General features: G+C 40.3%; 2 protein-coding genes across 5 annotated transcripts in view; one reads left to right on the plus strand and one right to left on the minus strand.

Moving 5' to 3' along the window:
* Nucleotides 1-5,793: 5,793 nt before the first annotated feature.
* bloc1s2 (biogenesis of lysosomal organelles complex-1, subunit 2) lies at nucleotides 5,794-8,212 on the minus strand. Its single transcript, XM_044361439.1, has 5 exons — nucleotides 8,002-8,212; nucleotides 7,659-7,775; nucleotides 7,347-7,466; nucleotides 7,099-7,203; nucleotides 5,794-6,553 (listed from the first exon to the last, which is right to left on the minus strand). The coding sequence occupies exons 1-5, from the start codon at nucleotides 8,165-8,167 to the stop codon at nucleotides 6,522-6,524; spliced, it is 540 nt and encodes a 179-aa protein (XP_044217374.1). The 5' UTR covers nucleotides 8,168-8,212; the 3' UTR covers nucleotides 5,794-6,521.
* Nucleotides 8,213-10,261: 2,049 nt separating this feature from the next.
* The window catches only part of usp24 (ubiquitin specific peptidase 24), a 34,752-nt gene continuing 18,717 nt past the window's right edge, over nucleotides 10,262-26,296 (plus strand). The window contains exons 1-27 of one of the 4 annotated variants that reach the window (XM_044361492.1): nucleotides 10,262-10,739; nucleotides 14,145-14,313; nucleotides 14,582-14,649; nucleotides 14,755-14,898; nucleotides 15,431-15,556; nucleotides 15,904-15,939; nucleotides 16,050-16,115; nucleotides 17,262-17,327; nucleotides 17,638-17,712; nucleotides 18,505-18,663; nucleotides 18,806-18,920; nucleotides 19,107-19,210; nucleotides 19,453-19,560; nucleotides 19,682-19,777; nucleotides 19,904-20,065; nucleotides 21,815-21,907; nucleotides 22,629-22,736; nucleotides 22,825-22,974; nucleotides 23,314-23,445; nucleotides 23,884-23,995; nucleotides 24,088-24,164; nucleotides 24,312-24,452; nucleotides 25,147-25,200; nucleotides 25,293-25,426; nucleotides 25,566-25,632; nucleotides 25,717-25,827; nucleotides 25,926-26,024. In XM_044361492.1, coding sequence (XP_044217427.1) covers nucleotides 10,461-10,739; nucleotides 14,145-14,313; nucleotides 14,582-14,649; nucleotides 14,755-14,898; nucleotides 15,431-15,556; nucleotides 15,904-15,939; nucleotides 16,050-16,115; nucleotides 17,262-17,327; nucleotides 17,638-17,712; nucleotides 18,505-18,663; nucleotides 18,806-18,920; nucleotides 19,107-19,210; nucleotides 19,453-19,560; nucleotides 19,682-19,777; nucleotides 19,904-20,065; nucleotides 21,815-21,907; nucleotides 22,629-22,736; nucleotides 22,825-22,974; nucleotides 23,314-23,445; nucleotides 23,884-23,995; nucleotides 24,088-24,164; nucleotides 24,312-24,452; nucleotides 25,147-25,200; nucleotides 25,293-25,426; nucleotides 25,566-25,632; nucleotides 25,717-25,827; nucleotides 25,926-26,024 — 3,051 coding nt within the window. In that variant the 5' untranslated portion in view covers nucleotides 10,262-10,460. The remainder of the gene's footprint in view (nucleotides 10,740-14,144; nucleotides 14,314-14,581; nucleotides 14,650-14,754; nucleotides 14,899-15,430; nucleotides 15,557-15,903; nucleotides 15,940-16,049; nucleotides 16,116-17,261; nucleotides 17,328-17,637; nucleotides 17,713-18,504; nucleotides 18,664-18,805; nucleotides 18,921-19,106; nucleotides 19,211-19,452; nucleotides 19,561-19,681; nucleotides 19,778-19,903; nucleotides 20,066-21,814; nucleotides 21,908-22,628; nucleotides 22,737-22,824; nucleotides 22,975-23,313; nucleotides 23,446-23,883; nucleotides 23,996-24,087; nucleotides 24,165-24,311; nucleotides 24,453-25,146; nucleotides 25,201-25,292; nucleotides 25,427-25,565; nucleotides 25,633-25,716; nucleotides 25,828-25,925; nucleotides 26,025-26,296) is intronic. The other 3 variants (XM_044361489.1, XM_044361490.1, XM_044361491.1) reach the window with 3 other exon arrangements.

Consider the following 26,296-nt stretch of genomic DNA (forward strand, 5'->3'; position numbering starts at 1 on the left):
TGAAAATGGATTCTTGAGTGTCCTTGTTCTCTCTCTCATTCATGAACACTGGCGAAATTTCCCAAACTTCGTGCTTACTTGTCAGTTACACAACACTGTGGTGTGGCATCTTGCCCTGTTATTGTTAACTGGCCCAGGCTCCACTTTAGACTTATGGAGAAAACAGCCTCTCTGCTGCAGCTGATGACGGACATGTGTTTGATACTTTCTCAGTCACAGTTTACAGCTGAACTCAGACAGTTAAGGTTGGAAAAGGAGGAAGCATTTCAGAGTGGGGACAAGGACTGGTTTAAAGAGTCCAAATACAAGTTCAGCAAGGCGGTGAGAGATGCTAAACGATTTTACTCTGAGAAACTTCAACAGCAGTTCTCAGAAAACAAGACTAAGTCAAAACCTAGTACATGGCTGGACCATGTATTAAACGCTGGAGGGCTTCTAACTTGAAACAACGGATACAGGAAGTGGCGACACGTGGCAACCAAGCCCCCAGGAAGTGCGCCGGGCTTTGACAAGTAGGTCTATCTGCGAACTCGCAGTATCTAGACAACACACCCACTTGGTTAGGGTTAGGCATGAGAGGGATGGTTAAGGTTAGGGTTAGGGTTAGGGGTCTGGGGGTGTCGTGTAGCATGCCGTTATGGTGACAACATTGGGGGGGAGGGGGGTAGTAAAGTGGGTGTGTCATGTAGTAAAGTGGGTGTGTCATGTAGGTCTGCAAGGATGCAGATAGACCCTTCTCGGATTTGTCACATTATTTTTTTTCCCACCTGCATTCTGTGAAATCCCGCCCTGCTCTGCCTCTAATTGGCTAGTACCCATTGCCTTTGTTGGTTAGGTTGGTTAGGTTGGTTAGCTTTAGGCATGAGGAGTGAGTGAATGTGGGTGGGAAAAAAATAACGTGGCTTTGACTGAAGCCAATTTGACACAGGGCCTTTCTAAATACCAAGTATGCCAAGTTCAGACTTGCTAGTATGGATTTGGCAAGTTCGACTTCAACAAACTCTGCAATTTGAACAGCAGCATACTCGCTGACAGCAGCAGTTCAGTTTCAATATAACTACCTGACTGTACTGTGACAAAATAATCTCAACTCAAAGCTCCACTAACACTTTTATTCTCACAAAAAAATAACCTCATTGACCGAGAGATGCAGTAAATTATGTTATTCAGTCTGTAAGGTAGCTAGCATAAAAATCCAAACTGTTATGTAGCTTAATAAAATAAAACAAAATTTAACATATACTGATCGGTTCATTTTAATACATTTATATTTATTGAAATGTGGTGATATCTGTACATATAGAGCAACAGAGGCAGTGCTGTTGTTCTTTCCAGTAAAAACATGAAGCTTCATTTTATATTCAGACAAACTATTGTGGCAGCTACAGTTGTTAGATTTCATCTCTGAGACCAACATTTATCTTCCAAGAGGAATCATATCATATATCAAAATGTTACAGAGACATTAGCCGTTGAATAGAATAATTTGATATTTTTTACAATACCCCATTGCTGTGTATATTACAAAGAGTGAAAGCAGCAAAGCTGGGGGGAAAATGTAACATATATATAAAATAATAATAAGTGAATTACCTGCTCACACCTGCTGTGCGCTGGTGGGTTGCTGCCAGAGAACGACTATTCTGCACTCACAGCTTCTCAACTGTCTATGAAGACCAGGCGGTGCAGTTACAACGCCAACCTTCACCACAATGACTGTCATTCCTCTGCGTCATTTTGAGCTTTTCCAGTTTTTCCGAAACAAAAATAGAGCTCCCAGTTACAGCATCTCTGTACACAGACGCGCTGATACTACATGTACAGTGGGCTTCTGTGGTCTGTCAGTAATTTAATTTTGAATTTGATTTCATCAATTATTTTTTTATTGCAGAGATTGAGATTTACAGTGAGTATTTTACAGACAGTATCACTAAAATGCAAATTTTAGCAACAACAACACCAAGGCAAATTCCTTGCATGTGCAAACCTACTTGGCAGTAAACCTGATTCTGATTTCTGGGAACCTCCTGAGGTCTGTCAGACCAAATCAAATTTAAGCAGTATCATTTCAAAAGATCTGAATTGGAATAATTCCTTTGTTGAGTTAGGCCTATTTGGTCCATTTTGCGGAATCTGAATGTAAGTTGATTATATCTATAAGTTGAAACCACATTGTATGTAATTGATATAACCTGGCATTACATGTGACATATGTTAAGACATCTCTAGTGCATTGTCTTTTTTCTGTGTAGAATAGTGCATGCTGGTAAAGATGATGATGAGGTTTGCAAGATCATTTTTAGAACATTTTTGCACAATACTCCCTGCTGTTTGTGGTTTATTTCAATCGTGGGAATCAACATTTATATTGTGGATCGAGATCAGAAAAGAGAAAGGGAGTGAAAAGAGAGATGTCTTTTCTGAGGAACAGAGGGAAAGCTTATCTTTCCTTGTTATTACAGTAATGAGCTAAAATTCCTTGTTGGTCACTGAGTGCAGCTGAAAGATCCTCATTCAGAACTTATATTGGGCCAAACATTACTGAGGATGGAGAAACAGTACAAGAAGAAGTGATAAACTTGGTGGTAGCTAATGGCTCTCTAAGACTGGCATATGCTGATCTTCTCTACTTAACTATCATATAAACAGCAATTAACATGGGTGCATGAGAACAGATTCCTTGTTGAATGTAACATTTTCCAGTGGACTTCACTGAAAGGTAATTTTCTAAATCTCACTCACCACTATGTTCTGTTCACTACCAAGTACTGCACAGATACAGTGTTTATACAAACACATACACAAGCAAATAATCCCAATAAATGGATCACATTTTCAGTTATCAGAACCATGAAATCATTACACATTTGCTTACTTATTCCTACCATATGCATGTTTGCTGCATGATGCTTCAGAGTGAAGTCTCCACACACGTACAATACACAGTGGCACATGGGAACACTTTTCTTATTAGGTCTCAGCTGATAAATATATGGTAAAAAAGATTTATTTTAAATGCAGTTGCGCTGACAATCATTCTTACATAGGTTAAATCATGGCTACACCAACCAAAGTGGCTACGTCATTTTTGACGTATATTTCTTTTGTCTCAGTGTTTCCTCTTCTGTAATGTGGGCAACACCTTAGAATAACAGCCCGTTATTTTCAAATATATGGATTCTTTGAGATAAAGAGTGGAGAGAATGTAAATACCGGTTATTCATGTGATGTTTCCTTCATTTTAATTCCCAATTCAGTTAATCAGTTGAGTTAAATCTGCACCATAGACCAATTCCTGCATCTGTGGTTTCTACTCATTCACTCTGTCAGAAAGATCATTAACATGTCTCTTGAAACTGGATGTTTTCCAGAGTCCTTCAAAATTGCAGCTATAAAACCCCTGTTGAGAAAACCAAACCTAGATACTGATGTCTTAAATAACTACAGGCCTATATCAAATTTCCCATTTTTAACTAAGATACTGGAAATGGTTGTTTTTGACCAAAGTACCAATTTCCTGCACAAAAATAATACTTTAGAAAAGTTTCAGTCAGGGTTCAGGGCAGCACTGAGACAGCCCTCACCAAAGCTATCAGTGATGTCAGGATTAGCATTGATACCACCAAGGTCTCCATTCTGGCTCTATTACATATAAGTGCTGACTTTGATACCATCACAATATTCTTATTGAACGCCTTGAGAACTGCATTGACCGCTCTAGGAGTATTTTAGATTGGTTCCGATCTTAAATATCAGCTAGAAAACTTTTGTCACTATGGGAGATCATGTATCAGGGAAATATGAGTTATCTTTTGGTGTTGCTCAGGGAAGCTGTTTCGGTCCTTTGCTTTTTTTTCATTGTACATGCTTCCTTTAGGTGATATTATAAGAGAATATAAGCTTAATTTCTGCAGCTATGCAGATGAAACACAGCTGTACATTTCATTGATCATGACCAAACCCTTTTCCATTTAACAACTGGTTTGGATGCAGAAAACAAGTGGATGCAGACCAACTTTCTTAAATTAAATGGTTAAATCAAAAGTCACAAGCCTGGGGATCATCCAAGACTCAGACTTAAATTTTAAATCCCACATAAGGAAGGTGACCAAAGCAACTTTCTTTCATTTAAGAAATATTGCAAAGGTACAGTCCTCCTATCCAAACAAGATGCTGAAAAACATGTCCATGCGTTTATTTCAAGTAGATTAGACTACTGTAATACTCTTTTCACCAGTCATCAGAAATAGGGTCTTGATGGTTTGGGACTCACCTACATTACTAATTGTTTGTCATTTTATAATCCTTTATGGCCTCTTAGATCCTCTGCTGCTGGTTTTTTAAATACAAACTATCACACAAATAAGAAAATCGGCAGCTCAGCGTTTTTTAACAATGCAACAAAACTATGGAATTCCCGACCCGACCTAAGAGATACAAGCTCTGTGAGCATTTTAAAATGCCAATTGTAAAACTTATTTATTCAACATTGCTTTTAACTAACTGTCCCTCTTCCTTGGTTTTATTCTTGTCTTTTACATATTTCATTGTTCTTATGCCTTGCTTTGTTTTATTTATTATTCTATCTTTGACATATTCTATTGTTCTTAGCATATCTGTTCTTGCTATTTGCTACTTCTTTTGTTTGTTATTCATTTGATTGCTTGGTTTTATTGAGCAGTGTTTGCACTTGTTTCAATTTGTCTGTTTTTATTGATCCTCTTGTTCCTTCACTTTATTGTAAAACAAATTGAGTTGCACCCCCTGTATGAAAGGTGCTATATAAATAAAGTTTATCATTATTATTATTATTATTCTTTAATAATAATAATGATAATAATAATAATAATAATAATAATAATGATAAACTCATCTGAACACCACTAATACACATTTAGTCTAGAATATAATAAGTTTCCACACCCAAACTATATTGCTACAGTTCTGCAGTACTTCCCAAACACTGAATAATGTAAGAAAGGTTTACAAAATAAGTATGTTACCCTCTCCTCCATGCTTGACTGCCTCCTGGAACTCATATTTAGCTTTCAGAAAACAACTCAAAATCATTTAATAGACTTGATTTGAGAGCCTTTGGGAGGGGAGCTGAATTTATGCCCCAGGGCCTTGGAAAAAGGCAGTGAAAGGGAGAGATGGAAGGATCACAGTGCAACAGTAAATAATGTTACAGTATGAATAATGAGCTCCCTCTGTGCCGGGGCCTCAACTGGACTAATGACAGAGACCTGTTTTAGATTAGCTCTTACACAAACATACACACTCATACATACGTGTGCATGACCCAACACACACTCTCAGGAGGGAACAGTGGAAGAGTTCCTATCAGTTTAGATAATCTATTGCCCCGTAGCATAAAGAGCTCTGGGACAGTTTATACAGGGGAAACAAAGGAGGCCGAAGGCATCACACACATCTTTAGTCACCCATTCACCCTTTCCTCTAAATTGTCAAGCATGTGTCATCTGATTCCCTCTGTTGGTCTTCTTCTTCCCAGAGTTTTTCTTCTTCTGAGAAGAAAGCTGAAACTTAAACGTCCTTTAGCAGTGGGTCAGTTTTTCCAAAGCTATAAAATATTTGATATATCACACTATGCATCAACTCATTCTGTCTTTATCATGGTGCAGGTCTGCCATCTGCTGTTCGTAGGTCAGCTTACCACAATAGTTTCTGTTCATTTTAATGAAAAGTCATCTATTGATATGAACATCATGGTTTATTTATAAAGCCTCAAGTTTTGAGTGTCAATATATTCAAATAGACATAATACACTCATTCATTCATATCAAACATTTATTACATATTAAACTGCAAACGCATTATCCAGACATAGTGTGATTTTCAGATGCCCTCTACACATTGGCTTTTATAGTGGCGAACTCTCTATAAGTTAACCAGTTTATGCTGCTGTTCACACTAAGTTGGACAAATAAATGTGTAACAACAAAGAATCCCTACATACATGTCAGTCTATTATTAGTGGATACCAGTCAAGAGGTTGGTTGTTTTACATGATCAGAGTAAGAGGGCTGGGATGTTATTAAAAACACAGCTTTAAACATGCTTCCTTATGTAAATTATCTGCATACTGTATGACAGGTGTTGTTATACACTCCATTTGAACCAGTTCCTGCTGATCTGCTCTTTCTTTTTAGTAGATTAATAAACAGATTCTACAATGCAATTAGGATAAAAGTGTCCCTGTAAAAGAATGTGGGTATACATCCTACACTCTCATACAGCTTGGCTGCATGGCCGATGCCAAAATCAGTGATACTGGAGTTAAATGTAAGCCAAGCACTGCAGTACTAATTCATGTGCTTTCAGCTGCTTCCTCCTCGGTTGATTCTAGGTGTCAAAGTGGCATCGGCTGTTTATTATTTCAGTCTCAGTTCATTTCCTGCTCACTGTGCCTGCCTCCAATGGCAAGGAGAGAAGAAGGCAAGGCAGGGTGAAAGAAGTTGAGAAGGCAACGTAACTCTCAGTCTGCCTCTTGCTCTCTCTCACCGCTTCTCCAGTTTCTTGAATCTGGCTTCTATAAAGGTAACAAAAGACAGGGACTTGATCAGTCTACAGCTAAAGGCTCCACCAAGAGAAACAAGTCAACCCTCCTTCCTAAAGTCAAAATGCAACATGATCAGGTAATGTTTGGCTCTCTTGTAGGCTCTCATGTAGGAATAGTTGGGTGAAAAATAGTCTGTGGTGTGATAGCGCCATCTGCTGGTAAAATTAATAATGCTTTGCAATATGAGCTGATAGATGTGGCTGTACTATTATTGGTCTGTGCCACACATAGCAGAAAAAATAGCCAGCACACAGAGAAAGTGACCATTAAGTTCCTGCTGTCATGCAGGGTCTGTGCTCTCAATGACACAGAAACAAGACATTCATCGTAACATAGTAAACTAAGGAAGTATACACCGTTATTGATTACAACTCAATAAGGATGTATGTATTCACTTATAATATTGAGAGCTGTAATTAAATGAATTTCAATAGATTCAGTCTCACTCATTATATTCTTGGGTTACACATATTATGCATGCACACTTCTACCTCTCTTTACATTAAATGTCTTACCCAGTTTCTTGGAGTATGCGTCCAGTTTGTAAGCAGCTTGTTCAAGTGTAGACACTTGCTCCTCAATCTGATTTATTTGGTCTAAGTAGGGCTGGAGGCTGGCATCTAAAGTAAACATATATACACCATTTAGATGTTCATGATGTACTGTAGCAGTAGAAATAATTTCTGGACAAGAAATACAAAGAAATATCATGATGCTACTTTTGTTACTGAGTTTTTGTGCAGATACAGTATATCTCACGCACACTTGTTGTTGAGATCCTGCAGGTTACGGCTGATGTTGATGCTGATGTCCTTCATTTCCATGTATTTTAGACTAGTAAGCTTGTTCATGTTCTCCAACAGCCGGTAATCTTCACAAGTTCCTGAAAAGGTAGGGAGATAGGGAGAATATGCATGAGAGAAGAAGGGAAACAGAGGGAGAGAGAGGTAAGTATGAGGATGATAAATGATAGGAGTGCATCAGTACATCAGTGCTCTGGTTAAAAAAGTAGTTGTTCTTGTATGCAGGGACAAGGAAAGAAAACAAGGGAAGAGCACAATGTGTTTTAGAATACCTGTGAGTTCTCCTTGCAGGAACAGAGCCATCTTTTCAAACATATCAGTGCACAACTCGTTGATATCTGGCTCTGCAGGCTCCACAGCCTCCTCTGCTGTCTCCACACCTCCATCACCTCAAAACAAGCATTCAGAAAAAGATTATTACAACACAGAACGCTTATTGTCAATCCAGCTCAAAGACTTAATGTAACCACAATAAAAACCGAAGAAATTTTCAAGGAAAGAAGCAATTATCAATGATGATATATAGTGTAACCGAAACCTACAAGCAGTGTAACCTGGTTATTATATTCTATTAGCATTAGCAAGCTACGGAAGCTGTGAGGAAACATGGCCTACTATTGGTGCTGGGCTTTTTGGGAGCGGACACCAGGCTCTCCGCTGCATCCTCTGGTCCTTCTGCGTGACTGCCGGAGCTTCCAGCCGGGTTCAGAGCCGCTGGCTGGACCGCGGGTGCCTTGGAAATGCTGTCCATTGCTGCGGCTTCGTCACCCGTTGCAGCCATTTTGTTCCTGTTTTCACTTTTCCTTGTCACATGAGCTGCATGTTCACGTGACGTCCGCCAGTGCCGCCACCACAACCACCACCCCTACTCGCGCGCATTGCCACGCCCTTGTGTTCAGTAGTTAATTCAATCAAACTAATTTATACATTTTGATGAACGGTAATGAAATTAACGATTAAAGGCCCAATCTGTAGTTTTCAATAAATATATTGGAAGTACACGCACATACAAAATTATTTTGAGCAATGACTCAGCATTTGTGGGTTTCTCCATTGATTGTGCATTATAGCATTTAGGACACAACATAAAACAAAAACAGTCCTTAAGCACACCTGTCCAATAAATAGAGCATTAGCTTAAATAGAGGCATCAGAGGAGCCTAGAGAGGGCCACTAATGATAAGCCTATATAGACTTTTTTACTTTTTAATCATAATAAATGTATTGATTGATCAATTAAAAAGACTTAATAACCGATGAATGCAGTTTGCATTTAAATTATGCATTTTAGAACTCATGGTAAAATAATTAACGAAAACATATAAGTTTGCCACTTAATCATTTGATGTCCCTATCTTTAAATGATGATTTAATAACTTAATTTTAAAATTGAATTGCAAAATTAATTTTCAGAGGCTTTGACATTTGCTGTATTCACAACTGTTTATCATATTCCATCTCACACTTAATTTGTTTCACACTTTCATTTCGTGATTTCTTTAATATAAAGGCAATTCTCTGTAATTTAAAGATGTGTAGGCAATGTGCCGTCTAAAAAAATAAATGAAAACCAGGACACAGCAATTGTAGGAACTCTGATTGGCCAGATTCCTTCCAACATATAGCAGCTAGTCAATTGAATTTCATTCTGCTGCTGCTACTCTTGAATAACACTGTAATAAAGGAGCTGATTACAGTGAGAGTAACATATAATAACATTTTTCATGCTTTGTCCTGATGGTACAACATGCATGAATGATTCCAGGTTGGGTAACAACTGGTGCCTTTTAGTGACAATCCACCACAAGAAAAGTTGTTGACATGTCATTTGTGAGTGATGATAGCTCACAACCTGGTATTTCATCATTATTTTAAAAACACAAGCCTGCATAACTATTTTATATGAGGTCATCCTTGTTCCCATGTTAAACCAGCTTTGTTCCCCAATAACAATAACACAATATTTACAGTAATCCTCATGTAAAAACTTTTTTTTACAATTCAATTCCTCTGTATATCATCATTTTGAAATAGATACCATAACTCATTGCAATATTAGCACTGTTACTCTATTCACAGTGTATTAATGACAGATGCGTTTCTGGGCAGGTACAAAATAAGCTCTGCTGAATATACACCTCTTAAGTTTCTCTATCAACCCTTTGGAAACATGTTATTTTCATCAAATATTTTGGCTTGAAAGAGTGACTGTCATTCATGCAACACTTTTGAATGCATTTCTCAGATGCATTTCATAAAATAGACTAAAGATTATTAGGAAACTACTTTCCATTGGGGAACAGAGGGAGAAAAAATGATAAAAAGTAAAATAAATAGAAGATAGTGATTATCAGAATCATCTTTACTGGCCAAATATGTTTACACATACAAGTAATTTGACTCTGGTTTAGTGGCTCTCAGTGTACTTACACAGAATAACAACACCACAATCCTCATAAATATACACAAGGAATGACAATATACAGGTGAAACGTGTCTGTGAACTGTAAACAGGACACAAATATTGCAAAGAAGTGAAGAGAGCACAGAGTGCTAAGATAAATATTAAATGGTAAAACGTTACTCTATATACATATAGTAGGTGGTTATGTACAGTATCTACAGCCTGTTCAAGTATACAGTGGTGAGTGAAATGTATTGTACATTTTGTATTTTAGACTAAAATAAATATATATTATCTGTGGGTATAGTGGGTATTGTAGTGTTTTATAGCCATGATCTGATAATGTCGATGAAGTATTTGATTTGTTCTTTTATTTTTATTTATTTATTTTTTTGGACTTGGCTGATACTAAAGATGATATCTTTATTAAATGAAAATGTACCTTACAAATCACTACTTTTCTCTATCGCTGTGCGCGCTCCCGCGAGAAGCGTGCAGTTCATGCAGACAGAATTCGCCATAACACCTGTGTCGGCGCTGTTGTGGGGGAAGCCAGATCGTGACAGGCTAGCAGCAAGCAGCGAGCTGTAAACATGGCGGCGTGCACAGCTACAGGGCTGTGCCGAACACCCCGTTACTATTAGTGTGAGAGACCGAGACACCCCCAAACATGGAGACCGAAGAGGAGCAGCACATAACAACGCTCCTCTGCATGGGTTTCCCAGACCCCGACGTGATACGGAAAGCACTCCGGCTGGCAAAGAATGACATCAACGAGGCAGTCGCGCTGCTGACCAACGAAAGCCCCGGACTCGGGTATGGATACGAGCCGATGGAGAGCGGGCCTGCCCCGGGCTCGGGCACCAGTGGAGAGGGGGAGAACAGCGGGCGGACTGGCACAGGAGGATTTGACCCTCCGCCTGCATACCACGATGTAGTGGATAGCGAGGTAAGGAGCAAGTGAAGGGGGAAAAGCAAGAGTCAACTGAAGCAGTGATTTAAATACGGTTTATTGCTACGAGTGGGCTCGCCCATTTAACTAGCTAACAGTTACAGTTAGCAGCCTCGATGCTAAATGCACCGAGCCCAACGTGAGCTGTCAGAGCAGGAGGTGAAGGGACCAGGCATGTCACTGGCTCATAGTGAGTGGAGAATTATCTGCAAACATGAAGCATAGCTACCTAAATAATGGTCATAAATAGCAACTCTAAACTTACTAGCGCACCTAGCTAGTAGCAGGCTAGCTAACGTCAGTTGAGTTGAAGGCGCCAGTGACTGGACCATGAGCAGCAGCAGCAGCAGCAGCAGCAGCAGCACAGAGGCATCACCCTGGAGGACAGCAGCCGCACATTTACTCTACGAGCAGACAGGTCGCGGGTCATCAGCTCTCCCAGGTGGCCTGCGAGCAAGTTAGCTGGATCTATCGAGTCTGTCTTTGCATGTGTTAGCTAACGTTAGCTAGCAGGTTGGCTGACAGCTCCTGCCGTGATTGAAGCCCAATAGAATCGGACTTTAAAGAAGCGATTTCGCAATTAATTAGGCGTACGTGGCCATTTTGATTATTCTTCTGTCCACATGCTCAGCTGTCAAAATGCCAGCTATTTGTATTTGAGTGATCGTCAGTGCTGTGTGTAAGGGCCGTCGTTTTTGACGCTTCTAGGCGATTTATTGGTTCATTGACAGCCATCAGATAGTTGACAGCAGTGTACCTGCAGCTGCTTCCACTTTGTCCTAGTGTGCTGTTTATGTTTTAACATTAAACTGCATTGGCTGCTCATAAATACCTGTCTTCATAAGACGAGGTAGGGTTGCTTTGACTGACACCTTGAAGAACTTGAGGCTGTTTGCTCTCAGCAATTTGATCTCAAACTTGTTGCTTTCTTAGATCTCCAAACGTCCTGTAGGTGCTTCAAAAGAGAGCCACGGTTTCTTTGAAAGTCACAAATCATTTCAGTTGTAAGATTCTTTGTTCACATTTCAACTTTTTGTTGTATCCCCTTGATGGAAATGCTGTGTGAGTTTCTGTAATTATAGGTCAGTAGGATACTACAAATAAACTATTCATTTCCTGTACACCTTCTCTCTCTTATCATCTCTTTCACACTTTGAGGCTGTCATAGTAGGTGTAAAATAAACAACAGTTGTCATTTACCGTATGCGTATACTATAAATAAGCCTATTTATGTAAATATGCTAATAATGGTGTTGTTACAAACTAACTCAGCACAAAGTGACTCACTTTAGTCTTAGAGCTGCCAAAATTATTTTTGCCAATGTCCACATGCCAAAGGATTCAAATTGGAACATATTTTCTCATCTAAATCAACTTGTTCAATCAGTTTATGCATGTTTGAGCCATTAGTGTAATGACTTTGTTTTCTCTTATATATTTTCAAAACATTTACAGAAATTTTATCTGTCTTGACATGATGAAAATGGGAAGTGACACTCTCACATGTATAAGCAAAAGTTCTGAAAAATGCAGTTTATAGAGGAAACTACAAGGATCAAAGTGCTTCATTTCCTTTATTTTCTTCCTCTGTCTGCTTTATTTGTGCTTAAGAGGTATGTCATAGGTCTTTGGCCCCATGTTGTCCTCCTAAATATAGCCCTGCAGTCTCCCTGACACACACAAACACATTGCAGATTTTGCAGGGGGTCCCAGGAGGGTTGTAGGGTGCATGGTAACAGAGTGGCGCTGAGTTACCTCATCGTCCTGCGCAACCACACACATGCACGCTGTGCCATGGAGACCTGAACCTTTCCCCCAAAGGCTTTAGGTCTTGAAACGCTGTAAGATTTGCAGCTTATCTGCATGCATTTGTTCTGATGTTTGATGATGAGGTTTTGTATATTGTATACAAAGAGAGAAAGTTTCCTGTTTTCTCTGTGCTGCCCTTCCTTTTCAAATCAAGGAACTCTCCTTTGAGACTCAGGTTAAATTGTGAGTTTTGATTTGGTAATTCTTCCAGCAGTCAAATGTCTCCTCTAGGTTACTCTGTGAACCTTGTGCTTTTCTAAGACCGGTGTTAGGTTAGTCTCTCTCTTTCTTTCCTTCCTCTCATCCATCTATCTGTCATTTCTAATTTTCTTCGAAAGGGAAGGGATGAAATATGATGCCTCGCTGTTGCATTCCCCTCCCCTTCCCTCCCTCCTCTTCTCCACTTCTTAATGTCCGTTCCATCACTTTGCATTGGATATATATCAGTATGTAGCGCAGTACAACATGCTCTGAACATACTGACCATTATGTATGCTAATATGTGGAGATGGATTAAAAATGGAATGATTTGACCTAACTAAATTTTGCTGTATTAATATTTATACCGCACAGTGCCCACAGGCAAAATGGGCAAATGAGTTGTAATAGTTTTGGTCATTTATAATGTAGTGAGAACTGAATCCCAGGGCTCAGTCATAGTTTAACATACTTACTCATACAAGACAGAAGGTCAAGCCTCCATAGAGTACTCTGCTTTGTTAAATAGCACAATTACAGTGCAAACATAGATCAGTAGTTGATTTGAAAGAATGACGTGCTTTAGTGTTGCAGATGTGTGCTGTAACGTTCCACTGGGCAGCATTATTTCAGAGGAGGGAGTTCTGCAGTTTAATCATGAATATTCAGATGAATTCATGAATATGTGAACAACTCTATGATGTAAATAATTCAGTAATCCTTTGTCTGCTGTTGCTTTCACCACACGGACTTGTAGACTTTACTACCAGTGACTGTTTTGATTTTTCATAACAGTAGTACGCTGAGCCTGATCTTGGCATTTTGAACCATAAAAGCAGAAGGTTTAAAAGTTGACTGTGAGTGTATAGAATTTTACTTTTCCTTTCATAACCAGTTCAGCAGAAAAAAATGTCAACATCGGTAGCACCATGCTTTCATTTTCAGATGTTTAAGCTAACAAGACAGTGTCATGTCATGTGGCAAGGTGTTCATTACACGTGACTTTAGGCCTCACACCCTGTCTTACATGTCACAACCCTTTTGATATTATGGCTCAATGAAATTATGGAAAACAAGAACCCTGTCTGGATTTGTTTTGAAAGCTTCTTGGTTAGAAATAGAGGGACAAGGAGACACAGAAATGAAGGGCATATCGTAGAGGAGAGGACACACTTTCCAAATGACTGCTATCGCTCTTTTCCCAGAGGGAGGAAAAGAATCAAGCGTCATCCTGTCTGACTTTATCTTTGCCTGAGGCCATTTGTATTATCCTAGCACCGCATAGAGGACAGATGCAGTGTCATTATGAAACAATGGTCGACGCAGGGACCAGCTGGGTGAAATAAACTCACCCATCGCCTTAGTTTGTAATTTTGTCATGTTTTTGCATTACAGAGGAGCAATGATGAGAATGGGAACTGCTCTGGGGGCAGCATGGAATTTCCCACCACCAACCTGTACGAGCTGGAGAGCCGAGTCTTTACCGATCACTGGTCTATACCTTACAAGAGAGAGGAGTCCCTGGGCAAATGTCTCATCGCATCCACCTGCCTCGCCCGGCATGGTAAGTCCGTCTGTCTGTGTGTGAGAAAACTGATGAATGAAAACTGCTGTTTTTGAAGGTCTGCGTTAAACTTAATGATCTCCATCTGTCTTATTGTGTGGGTGGTACGTTTTGTTTTGACTGTAGGGTGTTTTTCACATGTTGTTATTTTGGACACTTGTATTACACGGCTCAATCTGTGTCTTCTTTGTCACAGCCATTTTTTTTTTTACCAAGTTTAGATGTGGAATAAATATGTGAATCCAACACTTCCTTCCCCCTCTGTCAGGTCTCGCTGATGCTGATGAGAACTGCAAGCGGTTTATGGATCGGTGCATGCCGGAGGCCTTTAAAAAGGTGTGCAATAAAGACTCTGAACTCTAATTGACTGTGTAGTGCTTGATTAATTAACATACCTTTTCACTAATTTTCCCCCATGTCTGTCTTGTTCTCTGTCCTCAGTTGCTGACCAGCAGTGCAGTACACAAATGGGGCACAGAGATTCACGAAGGAATCTACAACATGCTCATGTTGCTGGTGGAACTGGTTGCAGAGAGGGTCAAGCAGGACCCTGTACCTGTCAACCTGATGGGGGTCCTGACCATGGTGTGCTTTCACTCACTCTCTGTCTCTCTTAATGTTTGTCTTTTAATATGTTTCTGTTGTCTTTTTGTATTTTTTCTTTATATTGTTTAACTTGAAGTAACTAAATGACCCTTGAAAACAATAGAACATCTGGGAAACAAGTAACTAACAAATCTCCAAATTATCTTAAGCCAAATTTCAATTTTAATGAATCAGTTATTGATCACTGAGTAATGAAGAAACATGCATTCTCATTGCATCTAACATCATCACCAGTGACAATTAAGCTCCTCAGTTGTCGTGCTGTGAATCAGCAAATTGCTTTGTTTCCAATCAAAGACTGATCCTTTTAATTTTAATCTGCCGCTCCGAGTACATCCCTGTGGTGTGAGGAGTCAATGCCAATCTGTCAATCATTCAAAAATATTGGTTCATCTCTACCAAGAAATGCCTATTTCATCGGTACCCTGGAAATCAGACATTTGACAATACATGACTGAAATGGATCTGGAGTTTATGTTTTTATCCTCTATGTCTCTACTTATGTATGCAGGCCTTCAACCCTGATAATGAGTACCATTTTAAGAACCGGATGAAAGCCTGTCAGAGGAACTGGGCTGAAGTTTTTGGAGATGAGGCCAACATGTTTGCTGTCTCTCCGAGTAACACCTATCAGAAAGTAAGAGATGTCTCATTTATCTGGTCTCATCCTGTACTTTACCCCTGTGACGTGTTATTAGAATAAATGTGCCAATTTATCCAGATGCATTTGCAAGTATGTAAAGCTATGCTAGTATTTATATTCCCACTTCCTTATTAGCCTTTGTTTACAGTCCATAGTCGTGTTCAAGGGAAGACAAATTAGTTCTTCACCCCTACTGTTGTGTAACTGAGCCACAGGGGCTCAGCGGAACATGTGGGACTGACACACAACAGCTGTCAGAAAACGTGTGTGTGTGTGTCCAATGATAATTTTGCAGTGTCATTGTTGAATAAACCCATTAAACACATAATTGTCTGTTTCAGGAGCCTCATGGTTGGCTGGTTGATTTGGTGAATCGAGTGAGTAATGAGCAATCACCCAGATATTCTCTCTTTACATATATGCCACAAATACCTTCTGTTATATCTGTTTTTCCTCATGTCTCCTCTCCTTTTCTTTTTTTGTGAAGTTTGGAGAGTTGGAAGGATTCACTGCCATCCAGACTAAGCTCAACACCGACGAAATTGAAATTGCTGTAAGACTATCCTCTCCTACATTTGTCTTCCCTGCCTTCCTTACATATGTCCAGATGTATCTTAAGAGTGATGAAATAGTTACTACCCTGGTGATGAATGGAGAGACGGACTAGACAGACTTTGAGACAGCCTATACAGGCAAAAGGTCATCATGTTTACCCTTACTGCTCTCAGCTGCAGAGTGCTGAATGTCCCTCTCTTTCCCCTCAGTAATACTCACTTACACACAAACACACCCTCTCATCCTCCCGCTGTGTGATGCTTGAAATGCTCTGTTGTGTTACGTGTTCTGAGGCATCCTTGTACTGATGCTTCCTTCTGGGAACCTGGCCGGAACCACAGCAGCGCATAGCCATTGATTCAGTGTGTGTGTATGAACGCACACTCACTTTAATCATTAGCATATTAATGGGTCAGAGACCGGTTGCGGACCACTGTTGCATTCTTCAGTGGCAGTGGGAGTTCAGTAGAGTTTGTAAGCTGTCACATACCTAACATACTCCAAGTACAGGAGAGTGAGGGATGGTGAAAGTGAAAGGAGAAAAAAATAATGGGAGGAGTGCTCCCTCCTCTCTGGGCTCCCAAGGGTGAGTCATTCATTTTTCTCTGTTGAGCAGGAAGTCAAGTGCGGGAGGGGGGGGGGGGGGGGTCGTCCCAGAGTGAATAGAAGAGGAAGGTGGAGGAGACAGGAGCTGCACGAGCCCAGAAGCAGAGATTGAAGAAAGTCCGAAAAAAAGATAGGAACACAGGAACCATTCATTAAGCTCCTGTGATTTAGTACTGAATGACAAATGACAGCTGGGCTCCGCTATTGGAAGCTCACTCACACATCTGTTTACACTCCCTCCATCTCACTCACATGCAACAGTGAACAGTATCAGTTTAAATGCTGTTTGACCTCTGGCCTAGACACTTTATTTTAAGTGGAGTGTTAGAGTAGTGTTGTTGTATGTCTTCCTTCATAAGCCATCAAAAATGACACCCATAAATACATCCCATTAACACTTTTACAAAAATAAAAAGAGATGGAATGAATAATTCTGATGATACTTATACCACAACTGGTACTGATAAGCTGATTTCCTTCCTCCTTGGTTTTTGTCATGCCTGATTTGTTCTGTCTCTCTCCATCTGCTCATCTGCAGTGTGTATCAGCTCTCGTCCAGCCTCTTGGAGTTTGCGCTGAATACCTAAACTCCAGTCTCGTCCAGGTGAGCTATCTTATCTACTCACATGTAAACACACACACTTAAAGGTTGTATACTGATCCATATCTGGTTATTTGTGTCCTTTGTTTCAATTAATTGGACCGCTACTCTATATGTGTCTACTTTCTGTCTTCTTTTTTCCTATCTAAGCTGTATTGAAATGAGAAGTTGTGTGTGTTTACATGACCTTTGTGCTCCATTCTGATTTCTATTCTATATTCTATTTTTATTTGCTGTATCCTCTTACTGTGTGCTGCTGCAGTGGCCCTTTTCCCCCACAGGGATCAACAAAGTCTCATATTGTTTTTTCCAGCCCATGCTCGATCCAGTCATCCACAAGATGATCACATATGTACAGAACCTGGAGGAAAAGGACCTTAAAGACAAGGTAGCGTTTTGTTGTTACCCTCTTATGATTTTTGCTCTTAAATTTGTAGAAGAGAGACGCAGTGACAAAAAGCACTCGAATTACCCCACAAAGGTCTGTTTCAATTTCCTGGGAGTGGTATGTTCATCTTCAGTGTGCATTCCAACAAACACAATTGCCATTGTTCATGAGTGGGAAGCAGTTGAGGGATCTTATCCTTGTTGCCGAACTAGTGACTCTTACTGGATGGTGCACAGTACTGCACAGTGGGGGAGCGGGATTTTGGGGGGGACTGTGGGGTCTTTTGGCTGTGCTCCATTTGGCTGCGCAGCTCCCTCGCTTATGCTGCTACAGAACAACCATAGCAAGCAAACACATTTAAAAGCAGTGCAGACGGCAAATTAGGCAGCGGGTATGATGTTGAATCTCTATCAGCTGGTAATCAAACAGCGACAGATGGCAGAGATGCTGTGCCAAACTTTAAAAGTAATCTTTTCACATCTTTTAAGTGTTGGAAGAGATGGTACAATCCTTTTTTTTTCTATTTGTATTCCATCACTGCAAGCTATGTAGAATATGTTTTTATTAGTCTGTATTGTTTGTGATGTGATTCAAGTGGTGTAGTTATCATACCCAGCTGGGTCAAAGTTTTGCTGTGCCAGTCAGGGGAATTGGCCAGTGAAATTTAGGAGTAAAAGGGGAAAAAATGTAAAGAAAACATTATCCAAAGTTTTAAGAAAACATGTACAATGATTGTGGCCTAATGAATATGTTATAACTTGGTCACCTTCCTCGTTTGTCCTTTAACTCTAGCGCCTGGTGAGCATCCCTGACTTGCTGTCGGCCATCAAGCTGTTGTGTATGAGGTTCCAGAGGGAGTTGGTAAATGTGGTAGATGACCTGCGGCTGGACACACTGCTGCGTATGCTCAAAACCCCCCATTTCTCTACCAAGATGAACTCCCTCAAAGAGGTCAGCTCTTGCGGACACCTGAACTGTCCAGTCATATATATATATATAAAAATAATAAGTTACATGTTTAGTTTTTTCATCTTGGTGTTTTAATCAGTTTTTGATGTCTTCTCACCTTGTGTTTGTGTATATTGTCTTGCAGGTGACAAAGTTAATAGAGGAGAGCACGGTGGCTAAGACAGTGAAAAACGCCATTGACACGGATAAACTGCTAGACTGGCTTGTAGAGAACTCAGTCCTGTCAATAGCACTGGAGGGTAAGAACATACATCACGTCCTGGGACAGCACAAACTGACTTGTATCACAAAACATCTCAACAAATAATTGAACATTGTAGCCACTTAATTTGAAACAAGAAAGAAATCATCCAGATTGCTTGTGAGGGTGTTTGGCTCCAGGTTGACGGTACTCACTGTGGTCATTAAATGTTTCTTTGTTGCAGGTAACATTGACCAGGCTCAGTACTGTGAGAGAATTAAGGGAATCATTGAGCTGCTGGGGAGTAAACTGTCACTGGACGAACTCTCCAAGATCTGGAAAATCCAGGTCAGCACGACTGCACGCATCAATAGTATTACTGTTATGTTATTATTACATCTTCATTAAGCACGTTCAACAGGTTTGTCTGTTTTAATTGTTAATCTGTAAACTGAGCAGTTAACTTATTTTATGTACATAGGAGCATCAATGATACTGTATTTATCATCATTTGTGTGTGTGACAAATGTTAAAATAGACAAATGTCCTGTCCTTTGATGGATCTATTGATTCCTGTGTCTGCATTTCAGGCAGGCCAGTCATCAACTGTGATTGAAAACATTCACACAATCATCGCTGCTGCTGCTGTGAAGTTCAGCTTTGATCAACTCACCCACCTCTTCGTGCTCATACAGAAGGTCAGTGGGGCCACATCTCTGGGACTGGGGTTATGGGGAATAAATTGATTTTAAATCAAAGTGACCTGTAAGTGTGTGTGTGTGTGTAGTTTTGGTAATAATGTGTTTGCATGTTGTTTAGAGCTGGGAGGTTGAGAGTGACCGTGTGAGGCAGAAGCTGCTCAGTCTGATCGGGAGGATTGGCAGAGAGGCGCGGTCTGAAACTACAACAGGCAAGGTACGCTGGTGTATCTGTCAATGCTAATGACATTCAGAAGTAATTAGGAAAAGAAATAAGGAATCGACAATATGTTAGGTTTCATTATAAAAGTGTAGCATCGTGTGCATGTGTGTGTCTTTTCAGGTGCTGGAGGTGCTGTGGGAGCTGGCACACCTCCCCACCCTGCCCACCAGTCTGGTTCAGCAGGCGTTGGAGGAGCACCTGGGGATCCTGAGCGATGCCTACGCAGTCAAGGAGGCTGTGAAACGGAGTTACATCATTAAATGTATTGAAGACATTAAGAAGGTGAGTCCGAGATGCTACAGACACTCAACATTGTCTTTGTAGATGTGTAGGCTAGTGTTAGTTGTGGTGTAGAGTTTCAGTGGGTGACGGCTCTATAAGTAGGCACTAGGTGTGTAACGGTTCTGAAACCGAGACTGAAACCGCAACAAAGATGTCCACGGTCTCAAGACACGATTCTGTCTTCCATGTCGCGGTCTCCCCCCAACCTGCTGCCACCGCTGCAGGTGCAGCCTGTTGAGCTCTCATTACTCTCTCATATACTTATCAAGCAGAGGGAATTAGAAATAAAGGCCTCTCTCTAATATAAGCCTGCTTCCAATAAAGGCTTTGTGACCTCTGCAGCTGAGGTTAATAAAGGAAATGATTTTGTTTACTTAGTTAATTTGTGTTAGTTAATTTATAAAGTTAATGTACCTTTATAGTGTTCTTTAGTGTTTTTGATATTCCAAATTGTAGTTGATTTAATAAAACCCAGAATTTTTTTCCCCTTGTTTTTCTTCTCCTCCCATTCCCCTAAAAAAAGAAGTATGACCTGAGCTGTGGCTCAAAAATCGAGGTCTGAACTGAACTGTGGATTTGGAGAATCGTTACACTCCTAGTAGATAGGTTTATTTTTTATTTTCTATGTACATATAACAAAACAGTGATTGTTTATTGTGCAGCTGAAAACTGCAGCACAAGTTTAAAGTAAATACTGCACAGGGCCCCTGCGTTCATCTTCCTGTTGTGACAGTTTTGTTCTAAAGTTAGCATGTCCTTGTTAGTGCTGCATGTTACCCTTTGACTTAAGTTTGCTTTCATCTCTTGCATCATATTGTACCCCAGTCTAGCATCAGTGGAGCAGCAGTGGTTTATGAAGATGGGGTCACTCTCTGGCTCCATTTTCACCAAACAAGTGCCTGTCTCTCATGAGTTCATTATATATTTGAAAGCTTTTTTGAAAGTCAAGAAAAAAGTCAATTTATCTGTCTTCCTTTACTCTTACTTTCCTCTCTTGGTTGATTTAGTCGTTCTGAATGTGTCAAACAGACAGACCACAGACACAGAGTTCATCTAATCCCTTCCTTTTTACTCTTTTCTTATTTCATCTTTCTGTTTCTTAGCTCTGCCTCAGTATTTACCTTCATCAGTGGGGCTTATTTCTCAAGATGTTGTCAAACTAATGAAATAATTCCTTCATATTCATGCATGCACAAAGAAGGATTTGTCAGATTTAAGAAAGCTCTGGACTACTACACATATTAGGCATACGCTCTGCAGTTTGTTTTATTGATCTTTTACCTGATTGTGATTTAGTCTTGATTTATTTAATGGATACTGACAATATTGCAGGGAAAGATAAATGAAAGTGTGTGGAAGGAATTAATGTGTATTTTACTTTTACATGTAGGAAAACAGGAACAACTAAGTGTTGTAGGTGAAAATGCATTAAAGTCTGAAAGGAATTCATGTTTCATCCTGCTTTTCTAGATGTATTTGTTGTATATCACCAGTCAGTCATGCATGTAGGTGTGTCAACTTCCTGTTAATACTCATGCTGGCTCTCTGGCATGACCAACTGGTACACCTAAATAAAACAAAGCAATTGTTAATGTCTTTAATTACACCTGTGCTTTTCCTGCTTTGATATGATGTCAAAATATCCACCAGGATGAATGTCTTTTTTAAATTGATTAAGGCCACACATACTGAACAAAAATATTTCTGTCTTACAATCTGTCCCAGCTCAAATGAAATGTATGTTTCTAGACTTACACTCAGGAGGACACTAAAGGCAGCGACACTCAAAGTTCATTTCTTACTGGCACTTGGGGAAAGAGGAAAGCTAACTCTTTGTCCAAAGTAAGAGAAGAAGCCCTTATTGTTTATAATTCCTCTGACCAATCTGTGTCCAATCTCGCTGCTTCACGCCTGCCAGCCAATCGAGGAGGAGGGCTTGACCACAAAGGGGTTTCATTGGTCACAGGTTGATAATTTCACACTTGATTGTAACATGAGGTAGCTCAACCAGGTGTATGTTAATCTTCCGCTTGCCTTACTAAGAGGGTTTTGGCTCTGACTAATGATTACACGGTGGTGTTGATCTTGTCCTGGGTGAGAGCTGGATGAATTAAATAAGTGATTTAGCTGCTGGATGAGTGGTCAGCTTTGGTGGAAGTGCTAGCATGTTTACTCATGCAAAGAGGAATGTAATCAGAGCCATGGATATCCAGAGTTTTGTAAAGAAAGTTATGTTTAATATTTGACTTTAAAGAAACAGTTTCAAGAGGGCAAATTTGAACTTTTTGACAGTCCTAAAACTGTTTACCCATGTTTTACATCCCTGGCCCTGATTTTCTTTCTCACGTTGTTGCCAAGTCCTTACTGCAAAAATAGTGGGTCTCTGATGGCAAAGCAAGGATAATGAATATTGTCAATCTAATAACAAAATCAGATTAATGAAGACCATCACAGACCTCTGTTTTTGCAGCATGTGTTCATGTGCTCACTCTGCTGTAGTGGATATCATTATCTGATTATCTGTTGTGTGTGTGTGTGTGTGTTTGTGTGTGTGTGTCAACAGGCTTCTCAGCAGAGCACTCCTCAGGCAGTCTGGGTCGTTCCTGCTCTCCGTCAACTTCACGAGATCACCCGTTCTTTCATAAAGCAGACCTATCAGAAACAAGACAAGGTAACACAAACAGGCGCACACACAATCAAAATCTGTTTTTACAATTAGTGTAATGTTGTCATGGTAACCCCTCCCTGCTTGCCCATAGAGCATCATCCAGGACTTGAAAAAGAATTTTGAGATCGTCAAACTGATCACGGGATCCCTTGTGTGCTGTCATCGACTCGCTGTGACCGCTTCGGGTAATAACGGCCTCTCGGGATCTACTCTGGTGGACGGACGATACACCTACCAGGAGGTTTGTCTATGTTGGAGTTTCTCTCTTAAACCTTTTTCTTAGTGTAATTTAATTTCAAGAATCACAACTGCATTTATTTATTTCTGTTGTCATTTTATTGTTCTCCTTTTATGCATTTACTGTTCTATCATATTGCAGCTCATACAAATGATTAATGACACAATTAATGATTTGACATTGATGTCATTAATGTCATTTGGATCTTATTTTATCTGACCTCTGTTCTGGGTTTGCACAGTACACAGGATGTATTTCAAGTTGAACAGCACAGTGTTACGTGTTGACAGTGTGTGTTTGTTCGAGGGTCAAGATGACGTGTCTCTCTCTGAATCTGTTTAGTATCTGGACAGCCACCTGCGCTTCCTGGCCTTCTTCCTCCAGGAGGCCAGCCTCTACCTGGTCTGGAACAGGGCCAAGGAGCTCTGGGAGTGCCTGGTATCCGGGCCGGATGTCTGTGAACTTGACCGTGAGGTGAGGAGATGAAAACAGTTATGTAAATGCAACCTTGTCCTTGCTTGTCCCTCGGCTGTTGTTACAAGCACCTCTCTCTGGATGACTGCTGCGGAGAAACGTGTAGGATCACATGAAACATTAGTCACTTACTCCATTCTCCTCTTTCTTTTTAGAACTGTGTTCAAAGCACTAAAACATACAGTAAAACAAGCACAAAATGAAAACTTGTGACCCTGGTCCATGATTTTGATATTAAATGATTTAAATTTGGGGGAGAAATTGCAGCGCAAACACACTACAGTGTAACAAAAAGTAGTACCTAAAGACAAATAGCACTAAACATAGATTACTGTCTGGAGAACCCACAGTTCTGTGCAATCTGACATCTGTTCCCAAGCACTTCATCCAGAATTCAGCTTAATGAAGCTTTAACATCGTATGTTTTGATTTATGCAGATGTGTTTTGAGTGGTTCACCAAAGGACAACATGACCTCGAGAGTGATGTTCAGCAGCAGCTCTTCAAGGAGAAGATCCTAAAACTGGAGCCTTATGAGATCACCATGAATGGTGAGAGATGCATTATTGACCTACAGCCTTTCAGAATTAGTTCATGAATACGTATGTGATACCCCAGTTCATGTGTTGTATGCGTCTCTCAGGTTTCAATCTGTTTAAGACCTTCTTTGAGAATGTCAATCTGTGTGACCATCGTCTGAAACGCCAAGGAACTCAGCTGGTCAGTCCTTACTCACATTCCTCTTGATTCACATTACAAATAATGTTTAGAGTTAGTTGTTTGGTCAGTGAGAGTGAAATGCACTGTTCATACTGATAAAGAGACACCTTAATGGTTGACATTAATGTTTAATGTATCATATTTCAGTGTGTGGAACGCCTTGACCTGGCAGGGATGGATTTTATCTGGCGCATCGCCATGGAAACCCCTGATGAAGAGATAGCCAATGAAGCAATCCAGCTCATTATCACATATAGCTACACCAACCTCAATCCCAAGATGAAGAAGGTCTGTCTGTCTGTGTGTGTGTGTGTCTCACCATAGGTACACATTGCTGTACGTAGCTGTCGGTACATGTAGAAGGCGCTGCTAGGCAAGATAAAAGTGCATTTAAGATCTTGAAAATTTCCAAGTCCATCTTCATTAAAAATGTCTGAAAAAGTATGGAGTTTTGTTTTTGCCACTGTTGATATATAACAAATATGATATGTCCCATTGAACTATCCAAGGTGTTGTTGCTATGTATTAATTGAATGTGCAATAATTGGTCCAAAGTTATTCAAACAAATATATTGGACAGATCAGAAAAGAGAATAACCTTAAGAGTGTATGGTAGGACTATTTGTTTCTCTGACTCAAGCCGTGGTACCACTGTCTTCTTGTTTAAAGCTAGTATGATAAGCTGCTTGTTTGATACAGAGCCATTATTTAATTCTAAATTGAATTATTTTCAAGAGTACACTGTGGTGTAAGTACAGATGTACAGGCAAAGAGCACAGACTGTATATGATTGAGTCAATCAAGTGTTAAGATATCACACAGTTAACATCCAGTATGGTGGGTGAAGCTGATGTATTCACACACTGTCTTGGGATTTTGCTTGGCAGATGTTTCCTATCTTCCCTCTTTGTATGTTTGAGTGAGACAGTGTGTTCTGGCCCCACATGAAACCACATTTAACATTAACTTTTCATCCTCACAGGATTCTGTGTCTTTGCACAAGAAGTTCATTGCTGATTGTTACAAAAGACTAGAGGTAAGTGGTGAAATGCACTACTGTAATCAGTGATTGTGCCATTTCACAGAAATCCACACCTGAAAACACATTTGTGTTTCTCTTTTTCTCAGGCAGCCAGTTCGGCCCTGGGTGGGCCTACTTTGACACATGCTGTTACTAGGGCAACCAAGATGCTGACGGCCACTGCCATGCCGACTGTGGCCACATCTGTACAATCACCATCCAGGTACACGGGGGGGTTTGGGTAAGAACATAGTTATTAACCTTATTAAGACTGTTCTTTGTCTCACTAACTGGTGATAATAGAAACTCATTTTGTACTTCGCTAATCCAAAACACACAAGGAAAAGTCCTTTTGAAAACCTTCCTGTGTTTATCTCCAGATCCACTAAGCTGGTAATAATCGAAAGACTGCTGCTACTGGCTGAACGCTACGTCATCACTATAGAGGTAGGCCCTGCCATCTTCATTCTGCTGTGCTCGAAAATAAAGATGTTGAACAAAAGCTGAATATTTGTGTGCGTTTCTGTGTAGGATATGTACTCAGTTCCTCGCACTATTCTACCTCACGGGGCCTCGTTCAACGGACACCCGGTCACGCTTCACATCACTTATGAGTCAACCAAAGACACTTTCACCTTAGAGGTACTGTGAGACTTTTCTTAGTTCCCTTTAATACACTTTCATTATGTAGAGTTACATCTCCAGAGGAAATGACCCTTCTCTGTGCTTGTGTCCCGCAGACCCACAGTAATGAGACAATAGGAAGTATCCGGTGGAAGATATCTGAGCACTTGAGCTGTCCAGTGGATAATGTCCAGATCTTTGCCAATGATAGTGTGGTAAGTGTTGATGACTCTGTAATTGACAGGGAGGGACTCTGTGTTCCTCTTTTGTTTTTAAATATACTATTTTTATTTGTCACTCCCTCATCAAAGTATTGTACTCCTCTCCCAGTCATGTGTTTCCCCTGAAGCCAGTACACCTTACAAACTACAAATCAGTGCACAGTAAATTCTTCCAGGCAGGGTGCCACTTCCTCTTTGTTAATGGGTTGGCCCGCTCCTTCTGATGTGTGGCAGGGGAAACACAGCCTTGAACAACCACAATCCCT

The sequence above is a fragment of the Thunnus albacares genome, chromosome 9, assembly GCF_914725855.1.
Source record: "Thunnus albacares chromosome 9, fThuAlb1.1, whole genome shotgun sequence".
NCBI lineage: Eukaryota > Metazoa > Chordata > Actinopteri > Scombriformes > Scombridae > Thunnus > Thunnus albacares.